Source organism: Seriola dumerili, unplaced genomic scaffold (assembly GCF_002260705.1).
Source record: "Seriola dumerili isolate Sdu_G_001 unplaced genomic scaffold, Sdu_1.0 BDQW01000066.1, whole genome shotgun sequence".
Classification (NCBI taxonomy): Eukaryota; Metazoa; Chordata; class Actinopteri; order Carangiformes; family Carangidae; genus Seriola; species Seriola dumerili.
In genome coordinates, this window is record NW_019174321.1 from 4787802 (window position 1) to 4803761 (window position 15960).

The 15960-nt window shown below is 37.4% G+C and overlaps 1 protein-coding gene across 1 annotated transcript in view; it reads right to left on the minus strand.

The window, feature by feature from the left end:
- LOC111219426 (immunoglobulin-like and fibronectin type III domain-containing protein 1) overlaps nt 1-7391 on the minus strand; it is a 15315-nt gene extending 7924 nt beyond the window's left edge. Inside the window, exons 1-4 of the mRNA XM_022742101.1 lie at nt 7323-7391; nt 7082-7195; nt 6823-6991; nt 6329-6601 (exon numbers count right to left, since the gene is read on the minus strand). Of these exons, the coding sequence (XP_022597822.1) occupies nt 6329-6601; nt 6823-6991; nt 7082-7195; nt 7323-7376 (610 nt within the window). The 5' untranslated portion in view covers nt 7377-7391. The remainder of the gene's footprint in view (nt 1-6328; nt 6602-6822; nt 6992-7081; nt 7196-7322) is intronic.
- Between the last annotated feature and the right edge of the window lie 8569 nt (nt 7392-15960).

Consider the following 15960-nt stretch of genomic DNA (forward strand, 5'->3'; position numbering starts at 1 on the left):
TCCACAAATTTCTTTTTGGAACGTTTTCCTTTTTTCCCAGATTTTTCATCTTGTTGATTTGTGGTTTCCTCATCATATTTTATCTCCTATTAGTAATAATAAATAGCAGCTTTTTACAGAATGTTACATATGATGTTATTACAAATCTAATCACTTACTCTCATGATATTAATGCTGACCTAAATATGACTTGACTCTAATGTAAATGTAAACTATGTACTGGCATTCTTTCATCATCAGTTTCTTTTTTTTAAAAATTTAATTTCAAAATATTTATGAAATATTATTCTTCTGATGATTTAAGGATATTATTAAAGATATTAATTAAAGATTAAGAGACTTGAACCTGAAGTTCACAGAAGAGACAAACAACAGTAAGATACAGTAATAAACATCAAGAGAAACTGTAAAATGTACCAAAAGAAATAAAGAGGACATTAATATTAAAACACGATTGATGGTAATTACAATATCATCGTAATTACCATCTGAAAAACAGTAACAATAACAATTTAAGCATCAACACAGAGCATTGAAACAATGTCAGTTACAACAGAAAAAACAAAACATTAACTTCAATGGAAAGAAGTGGGTGGTGGAAAAAGTGATATCCAACTCACTATTCAAAATCAGTTCTATAATGGTGCCATTGTGAAGTGACTGTTTTGGCAGTTTAAACTATGTTGTTATTACATGTCAGTTGTCATATGTATAACTGATATCATGGATCACATGGAATTCATCTGTTGGTAAATCACTTTTTCCATTTTGTGCACCCCCTACACAACAGACTTACACATGAATTAAACAAGGTATTTAACAACATGAAGAGAAACGTGTCTGCAAACAGCAGACGCATTACACACCAAGACAAAAATGCAGACAGATATCTACGTGAAGGATTAATAGAGGAGAATATAGAATTTAGCATAGCATACATGCTATACTACTTTCTGTTTCTCACAAGAGGCACACAAACAAAACGTAAAGATGTAGACATTGTATAATTGTGTTTTTATTAATCAATGTTGCTAAGTGAATTTAGAGATAATGAACGAGGTAATACTTTAAGCCCAGGGGTTTCAGTTGTTTTTGGACTGAAAACCACGTGAGCAATTAACACCCTGGGATGAATGAGACCTGAACTGCACTGTACTTTTAAACTTAGTGTCTAGAACTGCAAGGGTTTTTAAGAATTCATAAAAATAACTCTAAACCAATTCTACAATCGTATACATCCTGGACAAAGCCAGTTCGCGAATTGAGGCTTGACGAGATCTTTTTTTGTAATTGTTTCTTGAATTTGCTAGGGGCACATGGAGCTTTTAGTTAATTGAGTGGTTGGCAAAGTGGACAGTGGTTTAATAAAGTCAGTGTTATGTACATTTATTGTTAATGCAAGCTGCATCTACAGTGACAAGAAAAAGTACGTTAAACCTTTTGGAACGACCTGTTTTGCATTGATTGTCATGAAATGTGATCTGATCTTCCATATAAGTTAAAGAGGGAGACAAACGCAGTGTCCCAAGCTAAAATCACACAAACAATTAAATCTTTTGTGTCTCTGTTGAACACAACATTAAACATCAGTGATAGTGGTAATGGTTAAGGGAGCCCCTAGATTTCAAAACTGTCGAACTTCCTTCAGCACCAATAACTGCAGCCAAGCTCTCCCTGTAATTGCTGATCAGACCATGAGATCTCCCAGCTAATTGAGTGATTGGCGAAGTGGAGCAGTGTAGAGCTTTGTAAAGTGTCAGTGGTTTAAATAAGTCAGTGTTATGTACATTTATTGTTAATGCAGCTGCATCTAAGTTAGGAAATGTTTCCTACAGTTGTAACGTCAAAGTCATTTTCATTCCCAAATGACTTTAATAGTCAATAAGTCTTCTACAACATGCAGCCTCTGACATCTCTTACCAACAACAGGTTCTTCAACCTCCACAAGTTTCTTTTTGGAACGTTTTCCTTTTTTCCCAGATTTTTCATCTTGTTGATTTGTGGTTTCCTCATCATTATTATCTCCTATTAGTAATAATAAATAGCAGCTTTTTACAGAATGTTACATATGATGTTATTACAAATCTAATCACTTACTGTCATGATATTAATGCTGACCTAAATATGACTTGACTCTAATGTAAATGTAAACTATGTACTGGCATTCTTTCATCATCAGTTTCTTTTTTAAAAATTTCATTTCAAAATATTTATGAAATATTATTCTTCTGATGATTTAAGGATATTATTAAAGATATTAATTAAAGATTAAGAGACTTGAACCTGAAAGTTCACAGAAGAGACAAACAACAGTAAGATACAGTAATAAACATCAAGAGAACTGTAAAATGTACCAAAAGAAATAAAGAGGACATTAATATTAAAACACGATTGATGGTAATTACAATATCATCGTAATTACCATCTGAAAACAGTAACAATAACAATTTAAGCATCAACACAGAGCATTGAAACAATGTCAGTAGCAACAGAAAAAACAAAACATTAACTTCAATGGAGAAGAAGTGGGTGGTGGAAAAAGTGATATCCAACTCACTATTCAAAATCAGTTCTATAATGGTGCCATTGTGAAGTGACTGTTTTGGCAGTTTAAACTATGTTGTTATTACATGTCAGTTGTCATATGTATAATTGATATCATAGATCACATGGAATTCATCTGTTGGTAAATCACTTTTTCCATTTGTGCACCCCCTACACAACAGACTTACACATGAATTAAACAAGGTATTTAACAACATGAAGACAAACGTGTCTGCAAACAGCAGACGTATTACACACAAGACAAAAATGCAGACAGATATCTACGTGAAGGATTAATAGTGGAGAATATAGAATTTAGCATAGCATACATGCTATACTACTTTCTGTTTCTCACAAGAGGCACACAAACAAACGTAAAGATGTAGACATGTATAATTGTGTTTTATTAATCAATGTTGGCTAAGTGAATTTAAGAGATAATGAACGAGTTAATACTTTAAGCCCAGGGGTTTCAGTTGTTTTTGGACTGAAAACCACGTGAGCAATTAACACCCTGGGATGAATGAGACCTGAACTGCACTGTACTTTTAAACTTAGTGTCTAGAACTGCAAGGGTTTTCAAGAATTCATAAAAATAACTCTAAACCAATTCTACAATCGTATACATCCTGGACAAAGCCAGTTCGCGAATTGAGGCTTGACGAGATCTTTTTGTAATTGTTTCTTGAAATTTGCTAGGGGCACATGGAGCTTTTAGTTAATTGAGTGGTTGGCAAAGTGGAGCAGTGGTTTAATAAAGTCAGTGTTATATACATTTATTGTTAATGCAGCTGCATCTACAGTGACAAGAAAAGTACGTTAAACCTTTTGGAACGACCTGTTTTTTTGCATTGATTGGTCATGAAATGTGATCTGATCTTCATATAAGTTAAAGAGGGAGACAAACGCAGTGTCCCCAAGCTAATATCACACGAACAATTATAATCTTTTGTGTCTCTGTTGAACACAACATTAAACATTCAGTGATGGTGGTAATGGTAAGGGAACCCCTAGATTTCAAAACTGGTCGAACTTCCTTCAGCACCAATAACTGCAACCAAGCTCTCCCTGTAATTGCTGATCAGACCGTGAGGAATTTTGGACCATTCTTCCTTATAGAGCAGCTCCAGCTCAGCCATGTTCTCGGGATGTCTGGTGTGAGCGGATCTCTTCGGGTCTTCGGTTCTTTGTTCGGCTTTGTGCCTTTGGCGTCATCGTACCTGGACACCCATCTCTAGGGAGAGTAGCCACAGAGCTAAATCATCTCTATTTATAGACAGTTTGTCTGACTGTGGACTGATAAAGATCTAAACTCAGTGAGATGACTCTGTGACCCTTTCAGCTTCATGTAAATTAACAATTCTTGATCGTAAGTCTTCTGAGATTTCCTTTTTGTGAGGCATAGTTCACATCAGCAGATGTTTCTTCTAAATAGCAAGCTCAAACTGTTTGAGTAAACTCACACTGCTAATCTGTTTTCACTGGTTCAACTCCAGGTTTGATGACTCCTGACTCCAGTTAGCATTTGTTGATGCCATGAGCCCAAGGTTTCGCTCACTTTTTCCAACCTATGTTTTCAATATGGACAGGAACAACACAATGATTTGTGTTTAATTAGTTGAACTAGATTGTGTTTGTTCATAATTGTAACTTGTATGAAGATCTGACTACATTTTAGAGCAAATTCATGCATAAATGGAGGTAATTCCAAAATTCTTGCCACCATGAGTCAGGAAATGTTTACAATTTCCTGCAGTTGTGATGTCAAAGTCATTTTCATTCCTAAATGACTTTAATAGTCAATAAGTCTTCTACAACATGCAGCCTCTGACATCTCTTACCAACAACAGGTTCTTCAACCTCCACAAGTTTCTTTTTGGAACGTTTTCCTTTTTTCCCAGATTTTTCACCTTGTTGATTTGTGGTTTCCTCATCATTATTATCTCCTATTAGTAATAATAAATAGCAGCTTTTTGAATGTTACACATGATGTTATTACAAATCTAATCATTTACTGTCATGATATTAATGCTGACCTAAATATGACTTGACTCTAATGTAAATGTAAACTATGTACTGGCATTCTTTCATCATCAGTTCCTTTTTTGAAAATTTAATTTCAAAATATTTATGAAATATTATTCTTCTGATGATTTAAGGATATTATTAAAGATATTAAAGATAAAGAGACTTATAAAGAATCTGAAAGTTCACAGAAGAGACAAACAACAGTAAATAACAGATACAGTAATAAACATCAAGAGAACTGCAAAATGTACCAAAAGAAGTAAAGAGGAGATTAATATCAAAACACAGAAAGACATCAACAACAACAAAATACATACAGCCGACCTTCTGCAGCTCCTTATAAGCTTAATGATAATATTTCAAGACAAATTTCTCTATAAATTTTATTCATGTTTATATTGGGTTGCATCCTCGTAAGCATTGAGGAGAATAAAAGGCAAAATTGATACATTACAGTGTGAATGAATTTCTTACCTATCACTGTATCTGCGACGAGTGGACCATCTCTCATGCGCTTCCTGCGCTTCCCTCGTCCACCTCCTGCTCCTCCCTCTCCTCCTTCTCCTCCTTCTCCTCCTTCTCCTCCTTCTCCTCCCTCTCCTGCAAATTCTTCATCAGAATCTTCAAAAGAGTCGTAGTCATCGTCACTCTCAAAATCTTCTCCCGAACCTCCTCCTGCTCCACCTCCAACTCCTGCTCCACCTCCAGCTCCACCTCCAACTCCGACTCCTGCTCCACCATCAGCCCCACCTCCAACTCCTGCTCCTCCTCCAGCTCCACCTCCAACTCCTCCTCCTGCTCCTCCTCCAGCTCCACCTCCAACTCCTCCTCCAGCTCCACCTCCAGCTCCACCTCCAGCTCCTCCTCCTGCTCCTCCTCCAGCTCCACCTCCAGCTCCTCCTCCTGCTCCTCCTCCAGCTCCACCTCCAGCTCCTCCTCCTGCTCCTCCTCCAGCCCCACCTACACCTCCTACTCCACTTCCACCTTGTCCACCTGCACCACCACCAACACCAGCTCCGATGCCTTTACCAGCACCTGCACCAGTTCCAGCTCCTCCAACGCCTCCACCAGCGCCACCAGCACCTCCAGGGCCACCAGCGCCACCAGCACCTCCACCAGCGCCACCAGCACCTCCACCAGTGCCACCAGCACCTCCACCAGCGCCACCAGCACCTCCACCAGTGCCACCAGCACCTCCAGCACCTCCAGCACCATCTGCAGCAGAGCCTGCACCACCGGCAGCACCAGCATCCTTCTTACTTTTCCTCGCAGCTCCATCCTTTCCAGCTGCTGCTCTCTTTGCCCTTGCAGCAGCTTTAGCCGCAGCTTTAGCTGCAGCTTTGGCCTCAGCCGCTTCCTTTCTAGCTGCTTCTGTCTGCGCTTGGGCCGCTGCTTCTGCAGCTTCTCTCTCCTCTTGAGCCTTCTTGGCTTTTTCTATTTTTTCTTCCATTTCTTTCTGATATCTTTCCTGCTGTTCCTTAGCTATTTTCATCAGATCGTCGTCATTACCGCCTCCAGCCATAGTAGTTTTGCGAGCTGCCTTCTTGCCCTTGTTGGCAGGATCTTTGTCAGCTATAAAAGATAATGTCAAATGCATTTTAATTTTTTGCTGAATGTTGAATTCAGAATTAAACAATTATTTGGTATCAGGGAAAGTATCTGCAAGATATTCCATATTTATGCATGCTACTGGCATTCGTACTGTATAATGAGAATCCCTAAAGATAAAAAAGTAGGAAGAGAATCATTTTCTCACCTTCAACCACAAGCCAGGCATTGCATGATTTGATTCCTGCCACAGCAGCATAGATACCAGCATCCAAAGGCATACAGTCCCGCACAATCAGCTTGTGAATGAGCCTATCTTCAGATACAATGATTTCATGTTTTTCATCATTTGACAGTGCTGCGTTTTTGCCAAACCATTTGACCTCATTCATGGGTGCAGTCAGTACACATTGAAAGAGCGCGTCCTCTCGTTCTGTTGCCTTGACCTCATGTATCTTGACAGCAAAGTCAACTTCGGGTACTGCAGGATTTCAGAAAGGCATAAAAAGAAGCAGGTAGAGACTGTTTAATTTCTTTCATCTGTCCAATCCATTTTTAAACTGCCTGTTCTGTCCAGGGTCACATTTAATTCTAGTTAGAAATAAATCTAATATCAAAAGAAAAAAAATGTTTCGAGTGAGTTACGGTATATCAGTAATAACTGGAAAGTAACTGAATTAAATCTCTTGACTGAAGACTTACCTTTAAAGTCTGTGGAAAATACATTGACGCCCTCAACATCCACTGAGTAGAGTCCAGCATCCTCTGCACCTAGTTTTTTAATCGTGAATACGTATTTCTTGCCAATTTGTTTCAAACTATGCTTCAACGTCTCGCCCTCTTCTTTACTGAAAGGAACCATGACGCCATCCTGCAGAAATTTAGGGACATGTTTCCATCCTGATAACAGGTAATTAAGAAATAAACCAAACAGCAAAAACAAGAGTAGTTAATCCCTCACCTTGTACAGGAAAATTTTGCTCATAGGATCCTTGAGGTCCATGTCCAACTCAATTGTTGCACAGTCGTCGCAGCTGACCTCAATAGGTTTCAGTTTGGTGATGTGTGACACAAACTACAGTAGAAAAAAACGTGTATAAAAAAAAAGAAGAATAAGTGGCATAAATAGATAAGATAATTAATGGTCAAGACTGTTTTCCTGCAGATGCTCATGTTAGAAAAGCAAGTGGTAGGCCACCAACCTCTGCAATCTCCTCCTCTCTCTCTTTCTTCATTTCGCTGAGTTTCTTCAGCATGCCTCGGAAGTCTTTGATACCGTACTCGGCGCAGATCCGCTCATAGTCTTTCTTGTCCGCACTAAGCAGAATTTCCCAGATCTTGTCCTCTGTATCCATTACCTTTTCTTCACGTGTTCCGTCAGGGTTTCTGCAGAGTGAGAGATTTCACTAATTTCAGTAAAGTCTATGGGGAACAATTGCTCTCATACTGTCATGAAAGAAAAACGACAGTATGAGGAGGAATGACTTTCAAAAGAAAAAGTGCCATAACCGTTTATTTTAACAGGCAAGCAGCTGAGTTTACATTATTTGACTCACCGTTTTTTCAGTCTTTTTCGGGTGTCTGTGAGATCTGAGGAACCATAAACAAAAAAAAAACAGTCCATCACTGAATGACACCATGAATGATCAACGACAATTTAATCCTTAATTTATAATGTATGGGGCTTTCTCTCGTTTCATTCTTTGTCCAATTTCCAATTTCTTTTTGATAAAATACACTTTGCTGTTGAGCTTAACGGTCATATTCTGTACTTATGTAGTTGTCAAATTGTTATTGTGAAAGGACAATTTAGCTATTCTTTTTAGAGCTAAATTGTCATTTAAAGTGTCTTTCACGCCCGTTTGGTTCATTTGGCCTAGACTACAGAAAAAAAAAAATGTATATGTATATATATATATATATATATATATATATATAGTTGCCCACAGTGTGTTGTTACTCAAACAAGTATAAACAGTGTATTTACTTCATTGGCAGATTAATACACGTTTCATGATTTGGTGAGTAATTATAACAGCAGCATGGTGTGTGTGTGGGATGGTTTCATAATAAACTACAGTGCTTATGTTCATGTAATGAGGGAGCGTGTGGCTCACTGATGTGTTTTTAATAGTTATTGAAAACAATCAAGCTTTGGATACATAGACAATATTTGTTATGATCAGTTTGTTGTTGGTTTTCGTGGGATTTGTAGACAATGAGAAAAATAGAGAATATCAACAGACTTGTTCTTTAATAGAGGGGTAATAGAGAAGAGGTTCCAACTCTGTCTAATTGACAACACAAAGCCTCTCTTTAGGTCCAAATAAAATTCTGGTGTGAAGTGTTGACAGCAGTGTTGGGCTGTAACGTTGCTACAAGTAGCAGCATTACTCGTGTAACTCCATTTCTCAGTGTGGTGGTTATGTTGCTGTTTTTCTGAATCAAATAACTTTTCAGTAGCAAAGCCCTTTTATTGATAATGTAGCAAAGTAGTAGTGTCCACAAGCTTCATTTCTCAGAACATTTCTGAAGCTCAAGCACAGCAGATCTTTCTGCCGTGGTCTGAAATAAAACTAAGGATCAATATGTGAAACTATCGCAATACATGGACGTATATGCGTAGCTATAGAAGCACTTCCATATGATGATGACCTCATGTAACCATCCTTGGGCTGATGTCTACAACAAGGGAGTAGCTTCTGATGAAGCTACTTTTGCTATGTTGGTTTAGCTTAGGTTGCTACATTTCTCCGAGAGTAGCTTTAGTATCGTGAAGCTTCACTTAACCTAGACTTACCTTGAGTTTAGCTCACTGAGCAACAGTGCCCAGGCACATGAACTGACAGATCAAACATTACATTGAGCTGTCTCCTTATCTTTGTTCAGACCTGAGAAAGCTGGAATAAGTGGCATTTTCAAATCTGAAGTTCAGAAATTCAGTCAATCTCTAAGAGAGTCATTTATGTGTCAAATGTCAGCGGTGGCACTGCTCTGGTGTGACAGAAAGATTTTTCCCAATAAATCCAATTAATGAATAAAATGTCATGTTGTTATGAGAATTTATAGGTTGGGTTGTAGCATCATTCTAAGTATTGATAGCTTAGTTCAAAACCATCAACCTCTATTCATCTTTCATTTTATTAATTTTATTCATCAGTTCCTTAAAGTGTCAGGGGCATGGACGGTGCATATTAGCTCTCCTCTGTCATGTATTTGGCCTTAAAATTGTGAGCCTTGACTCAACAGCCAACTAACACGACCTGCCGTGCTAAAAAAATATATACAGTATGTATATGTAAGATTAACACTTGATAAGAGTGTAAACTCAAAATGTATTTGAATCCTTACCTTCTACTTGTACCTTTTGAAATTCTTTGGTCTTAGAGAATCCAACTGTAAACAAACAATAACCTTAATTTTGGCCACCTGTTTGTCACAATTCAAGTATGGCATATTCTTAGGGGTATAAATGATGCAAACATTGTCTAACTATGATCTGATTTTTGAGAAGAATATGGATCCTACCCGCAATAACATTTAAGACAACGGTGCAAACAGCTTTTCCATGCTCATTTGTTGCAAAACACTTGTAGGTGTCAGCATCCTCTGGGGTAACCTTAGGAAACTGTTGAAATGCAAACAGAGTTAATGGCATTTTTATCATCACTAAAAGCAGCATGTATTGCAAATCGTCTTCATTTACACCTTATACTGTAAGTGCCACATGTAAAGCTTACCTCAATGGTATGTTCATGAGATGCCTCATCATACTTTTGCTGGCACATGCCAGGGTGATAAACTATTTCTCCATTTGCTCTGCTCCATGTCACAACAGGCGTGGGAGTACCCACTACTATGGCCTTAAAGACTGCAAATTTACCTGGAATAGGAGAAAATTAGGATTTTCTTATTAGTGACAAATTATTGATTGTTGTATTTTTTGTAAAAATGGCTGTTACACAACATGTTTTCATACTTTAGCCACATGAAAATGATCAAATCAAAATGTTTTTATTGAACCTTTGGAATGACCTGAGATGGTTTTTGGTGCAATTGTTTTCTTTTCAATTTTGAGATGCTATTTAAGGGAATGTGTTTTACTTTACTTAAAATATATCTTTGGGAATATTTTTCATAGCAAATAGTTGAAAGATGACAGTAATAAGAGAAGAGAGAGACAGGGTTATAATGTTTTTTTTTTTACATGTATAGTAGCTGCACATGCCTCTGCACCAGTAAAGGAGTGTCACAACATCAGTATAAAATGACATGACTGATGGCAACTTTCGTTAACTTCAGTTCAAAATGATAAATTATATATTTTATCCCCCACTTCCACAGGCGTCAGGAGCAATTAGGGATTCAGTGTCTTCCTCAATGACACTTCAACACATAGACAGGACTAAACCACCAACCTTAGAATTAATGTCTGTATACATTAGCGTACATTTCATATATGTGAAAAATAATTTTCACTTAGTTTATTTTTTATATGTCAGAGTCTGAGAATTGAGGAATTTTTCATTCCCAAGAAATGTTGTTTTTCTATGAAGTCTTCATGTTGCTTGTTGCTATTTCTGAATTAGGTGAAACAGTTTGACCTAAAACATCGGTGCTTGTTCAAGTATTGGAGATGGGGGAGTAAAAATGAATTCATCATTTCTCTCAGAGACATGAAGACGTACCCTCTTGAATAGTCAGAGCAATGGGTTTGCGAGTGAAATCTGGAGTTGACATTCCCTCAGGAAGTTCCTCCATATACTGCGTTATCATGACACCGGGCACTTTGGACTTCTTCTTGATGCCTAATCAAATTAAAAAAAAATTAAAAATGAGAAAAGCAGGATGTATGTAAGATGAATGGTAAGAAACATGATGTGCAGTGATGAAATTTAAGGGCAGAACTTGGAAAATACTAAAACTCATTTATACAGTTTATCCATGAAAACAAGAAAGCAGTAATGACTTATTTTGAGGAGCCATCCTCAAATCAGTGAACTGAATAAATACAATGTATATGAAGAAAAATAACTTTTAAGAAAGGCTTACCACTGTATTCAGATTTAGTTCAAACGTGGATGTGAATACAAATCTACAGCCCAGACAAATTACCCAGTAAACATTTGTCAGTGTAAACTTCACACATAGTCATATTCAAACATACATGTCAAGTGTTCAAACAGGAAGCAACGTGTTTGGGGATAAAAATGCCACAATAATGGATTAAACTTCTAAAGACTTCTATGGCTAAGAAAAGACAAAATAATTACCTAAAGGTGAACTCAGTCCAGTAGTTGGTGTGATCATTTGTATGAGCTTAATCCTTTTTTTCCTACATATTTAGGAGTATTAAAGCATTTTCTGTATAAACTGAGTGTCGTATAAAGAGGAATAACGGAAGCAAGTGCAAATGTTCTGAACCAAATTAGCATGACTCTCGCTGTCACCTCAAACCTGACCCTACCAGAGGGTTACTGTGCTTGCTCTTGTATTTTGCAGAAACGCTATTGCTGTTTTTGCAAAAAACACAATAGAAGTGAGTTTACATTCCCACCTACGCTGCATCTCCTGTGCTCTGGCTTTGCTTTGCCGCTGTATTCTCCCAACAAAGTTAACATGGAGCTCTCCCACTGGATTAAGAGTGCTCATAATGAGCAACGCTGTAAGAACAACAGTAGGGTCAGAAGTCTAAGAGCCTCCCATAGGGACTGTGACTCTGTAATTTATGCATTAAGACAATATTCCAGTTGTCAAAAACCTTATTTTTAAGGCAGCTGTGTAAAGGAAGACTTGGCCAAATTTTATGTATTAACATACTCTCCCTCCTCTTGGGCTTGTTGATATTAGTAGTAAGTGCTTAATCTGGATATAAACATGCACACCGAGTGACTGTTTTTTATGTAAGTAGCAGGCCTAATAAGCTGAGAGTCGATAGTCAGTGTGATAATAAATTCAGTATTCTTGCTATAAACATAAATGTTTATGACATTTATGTGAGTGAAAATGTTGAGTTAATCAGAATACGGACAATTCATATTCACTGTTAAATTCATTGTGAACATGAAGATGTTTTTCTTTGGTGTAACGTTATCATATATTAATATGTATGAAGCTTGTCAGGTACAGTGTAGATCTGTTTATTTCCAATAAAGTACTAAATGAAGTTGCAAAAAAAAAAAAATCTGAAGAAAAATAATATTAAAAGATTACGTCTGACTCAGAGTTGTTTTTCAGCTCTCATTTCTAGAGATTTTAACGACCAAAAAAAAATGAACCATATATAAAAACCTTTATATTTATCCACTAATTCTTATAACAGTCAAATTACTGGTTCATATTGTGTGTCCACAAAGCCCAAGTATGTGGTCTATTATACATTAAAAAATACATTTCACAGTTTTTGTACATTCTCAGTGCACCTTATATGAAGCCTTATGCAAAATTTAAACGTTAATGTAAGTAATACTGTTGTTTGTGTTTATAACAGTCAAGTGAGGCTGAAAAAATACATTTAACAACTATTTTGCCCACTCTTCAGAAAGCAGTTCATTGCCACTACGGTTGTTTTAGGAGACGTGCTATGTGCCATGTGGACATACAAATGTCTCTAGAGTTTACTGGCATGAGCTTCTATAGATAATGACAAAAACAATGTTTTTTAGATATTTAGACATTTAGATTTATATTTTTCATTTGAACTTCACATTTACTTCCATTATATTATATGATTGCAATGAGGCAATTTGCCTGTAATAAATTATATTTTAAGAAGTCTATGATATGTACGTATGTACGGTCCCGAAGGGTGACATCTAGAATTAATTAAACCTTCTTTGCTCCTATTTTACACTATACATTTCATATTAGTCTTTCCTCTGAGCACAGTTCAGTCTAATTTTGTGAGCAGGAAAATTTGGCCTGAAGTGTTGTGTGGGTGCAGGGGTGTGGGGGAGCCCCACCCTGCCCTTTGCAGTGGCCAGGTCAGCAGGGTGCAGATGATACGGGTCCAACTTGGCTCTCACGGTGAGGTATTTAGAGTGTGTCTTTGGAAGAAGGCATTAATGCAGGTTTAAATCTTTTGCAAAAGTCCCATATGAAGACCAATATGAACTAACCCACAGCAATCTCGAGGGGGGCATCACCGACTGCTGATCACAGAGGTTCAGCTGGTCCAAGGGTCCCTGGTCTTTAATTATTTTCACTTGGCACGAAACACCTGTAACAGGCAGAGTATTAACTATAGAATATGTAGTTTATGAAATGAGTATAGGGTGGCCCAGTATTTTGCAGTCCGAAGCACACTGGAGGTAAATTGCTTGCGGCAGGTGCTACTGAACAGTACGTTCTGTATGTTGCAGAGCACTGATAACATCACATGGGTTTTGCTGCTGTCAACAAGCTGTATGTTCACGCTGGAGAATTGCGAGGATGACACGGACATCATTAAAAGCAATATGTTTGCATGGAGGTATCGATCAGGCTATTAATGTAGAACAGCAATTAAGACTGCATGTTTAAGCCAGGCATTGATTTCATGGGTCAGTCAGCAGAAAGTATTTTTTTATGGAGTATAATTGGCATAAATTTGGCACAAACAGATCTTGTCATTCCTGAGCAGAATTAACATGACTTATGTGCATGATAGATGCTGCGTACAAATATCTTATTTTTGAACAGGTTTTGACAGGCGTCAGATAGATAAGCATGTACACGGGCTGCTATCACTTAACAACTGAAGCTTTTCTATTCAGTCCTTGTCTGAAATGCCTGTGGCTGAACACAGTGCTCCTGTCGTGTTTCTGGAACAGTTGCACAGGAGGACTCTTCATTCCGTGTAAGAGGTCTAATAGTTGTAGAAGATGATTTTTAAAGTCCCTGCTTTATTTCGATTTTGCTTTTCCTTCATGGTTACTCGACTCCTTTTGTGGCAGCTGGGCGTCATGGCGATAAATTGTTACCAGAGTAGGCATTCCTTAAAAAGGCAGTGATTGAAATTGAGCAGTTAATCAGAAATGAAAGCAGTGGATAGAACATTTTTTTAAGGTGTTCTCCAATACTTCTCTTGTTGATTTTTTTTTTTTTTTATTTGTTCTGTACAGTGTGATTTATTCAGCACTAAATGCAGCTCTAATAATGCATCATTGACTGGTACATGAATGAACCTGATGCATTTTGTATCTTTATGTCACACATCGGTGTCCACAGAGCTAAACAGAGCAGGAGAACAGAATATTAAGTACTTACACGCTTCAATTCAGTGCTGTGCTTTCCTCTATTTATTGCTCTGTGCTTTCGTCTTTTTCATTTCTTTTTGCTTTTTAAGTTTGTGTTTTTCTCATTTCATGTCTTTTATGTCTTATAAAAACACTTTGAAAAGCCTTTGTGTATGAAGTTTTACAAATACATTTGCTTTGCTAAATTATTAAATGAGGGAATGATTAAAAGTACATTCAGAAAGCTTTTCAAAACCCGCTGACTCTCCGACACTGTTGTTGCCGGGCAGTGTCGGAGAGTGTTTATTCTCATCACTGCAGCTTCAGCCAGTTGCCATTGTCAGCTGTTTAGACTTTGCCATAACTTTCCAGTTATTTGGCACTTAGCTGTCCCAGTTTGTAGCTGGAGAGCGCATAGAGTAAATAATAACAAACTCTTTTCATTTGTTTATGAAATTATATTCTAACACTGGCTTAAATTGTCCTGGACTACATTAGATAGATAGATAGATAGATAGATAGATACTTTATTTATCCCCTACGGGAAATTTGTTTGTCCATTAGCTCATTGTTGATGATAATAATAATAATAAAGAAAACGGTTAATAATGAATAATAATGATAATAATAATACTGTGACTAATCAGTATTTAATGCTTGAGATTTACTGCAAAGATGTCACCGGTTTTCTTTTTGTTGTTGTGAACGAATGACAGCTTGCCTTACATGTCTAATATCCTTCATTGTCATGTTAAAAGGGAATGACAAGTTTCGTCTGTGATTATATTAAGCAAGTCTGATAACTCAGAGCATTGCATACTTGTGTTACCTCAATTCCCTCCGATTATTTGTCACGGCGATACAAGAAATCAAAAGCTGTCGAGAGCTGTGTGAAGCTTACGGCTTCCAGGGGTCATGGGTGTCATTCCAGCTGATTAACTTGAGACCTCGATGCTACGTATTAACTTGATGGCACATGGTTCTCGGAGACCTGCTTTGAACTGCTAGGATCATAGAAATTGCAATTTTGTATCTGTGGCAGTCGCGGTTGTCCCAGTGTGGCGAAGGAGAGCAGAGAAACTGACGAAAATATCAAAGCAGCACAGAGAGGAGAAACTTAAAGAGGTGACTCAGTTTGCCTTGGTGTTCATGGTATAAAAATACAACCTAGAAAATGATTTGCTTATAATCTTTTTTACTGATACCAAAGTCATGCTGTTTGTGGTTCATCAGTATTAACTTGAATTTACAAGTTAATTATGTTTAAGCTTGAAGATTTCTTTCTGCGATTTTTTATTTATTTTTTTCTTAAGGGGGCACTGGGTGGCAAATCAGATTAGTTAGATTTATTTGAGGTCATGCCACCCCTGGGAGATGTTCCTATAGAGCAAGTCCACCTATTGAGACTGAACTGTGCCAACACACTATACAGGACTAATCAGTTGGACATGAGTTTAAAAAAAGTGGCATTTTTGCTGTAAATCACGAGATACAGTAGACACATGGCAATCAACCGCAGTGCCCTCTAGCAACAGTCTGCAGCCAGTATTCATATGGAGGTTGTTGAAAATGTCACAATGAAATGCATCCGTTGTGACACTGAAAGCTGAATCATCCACTTTGG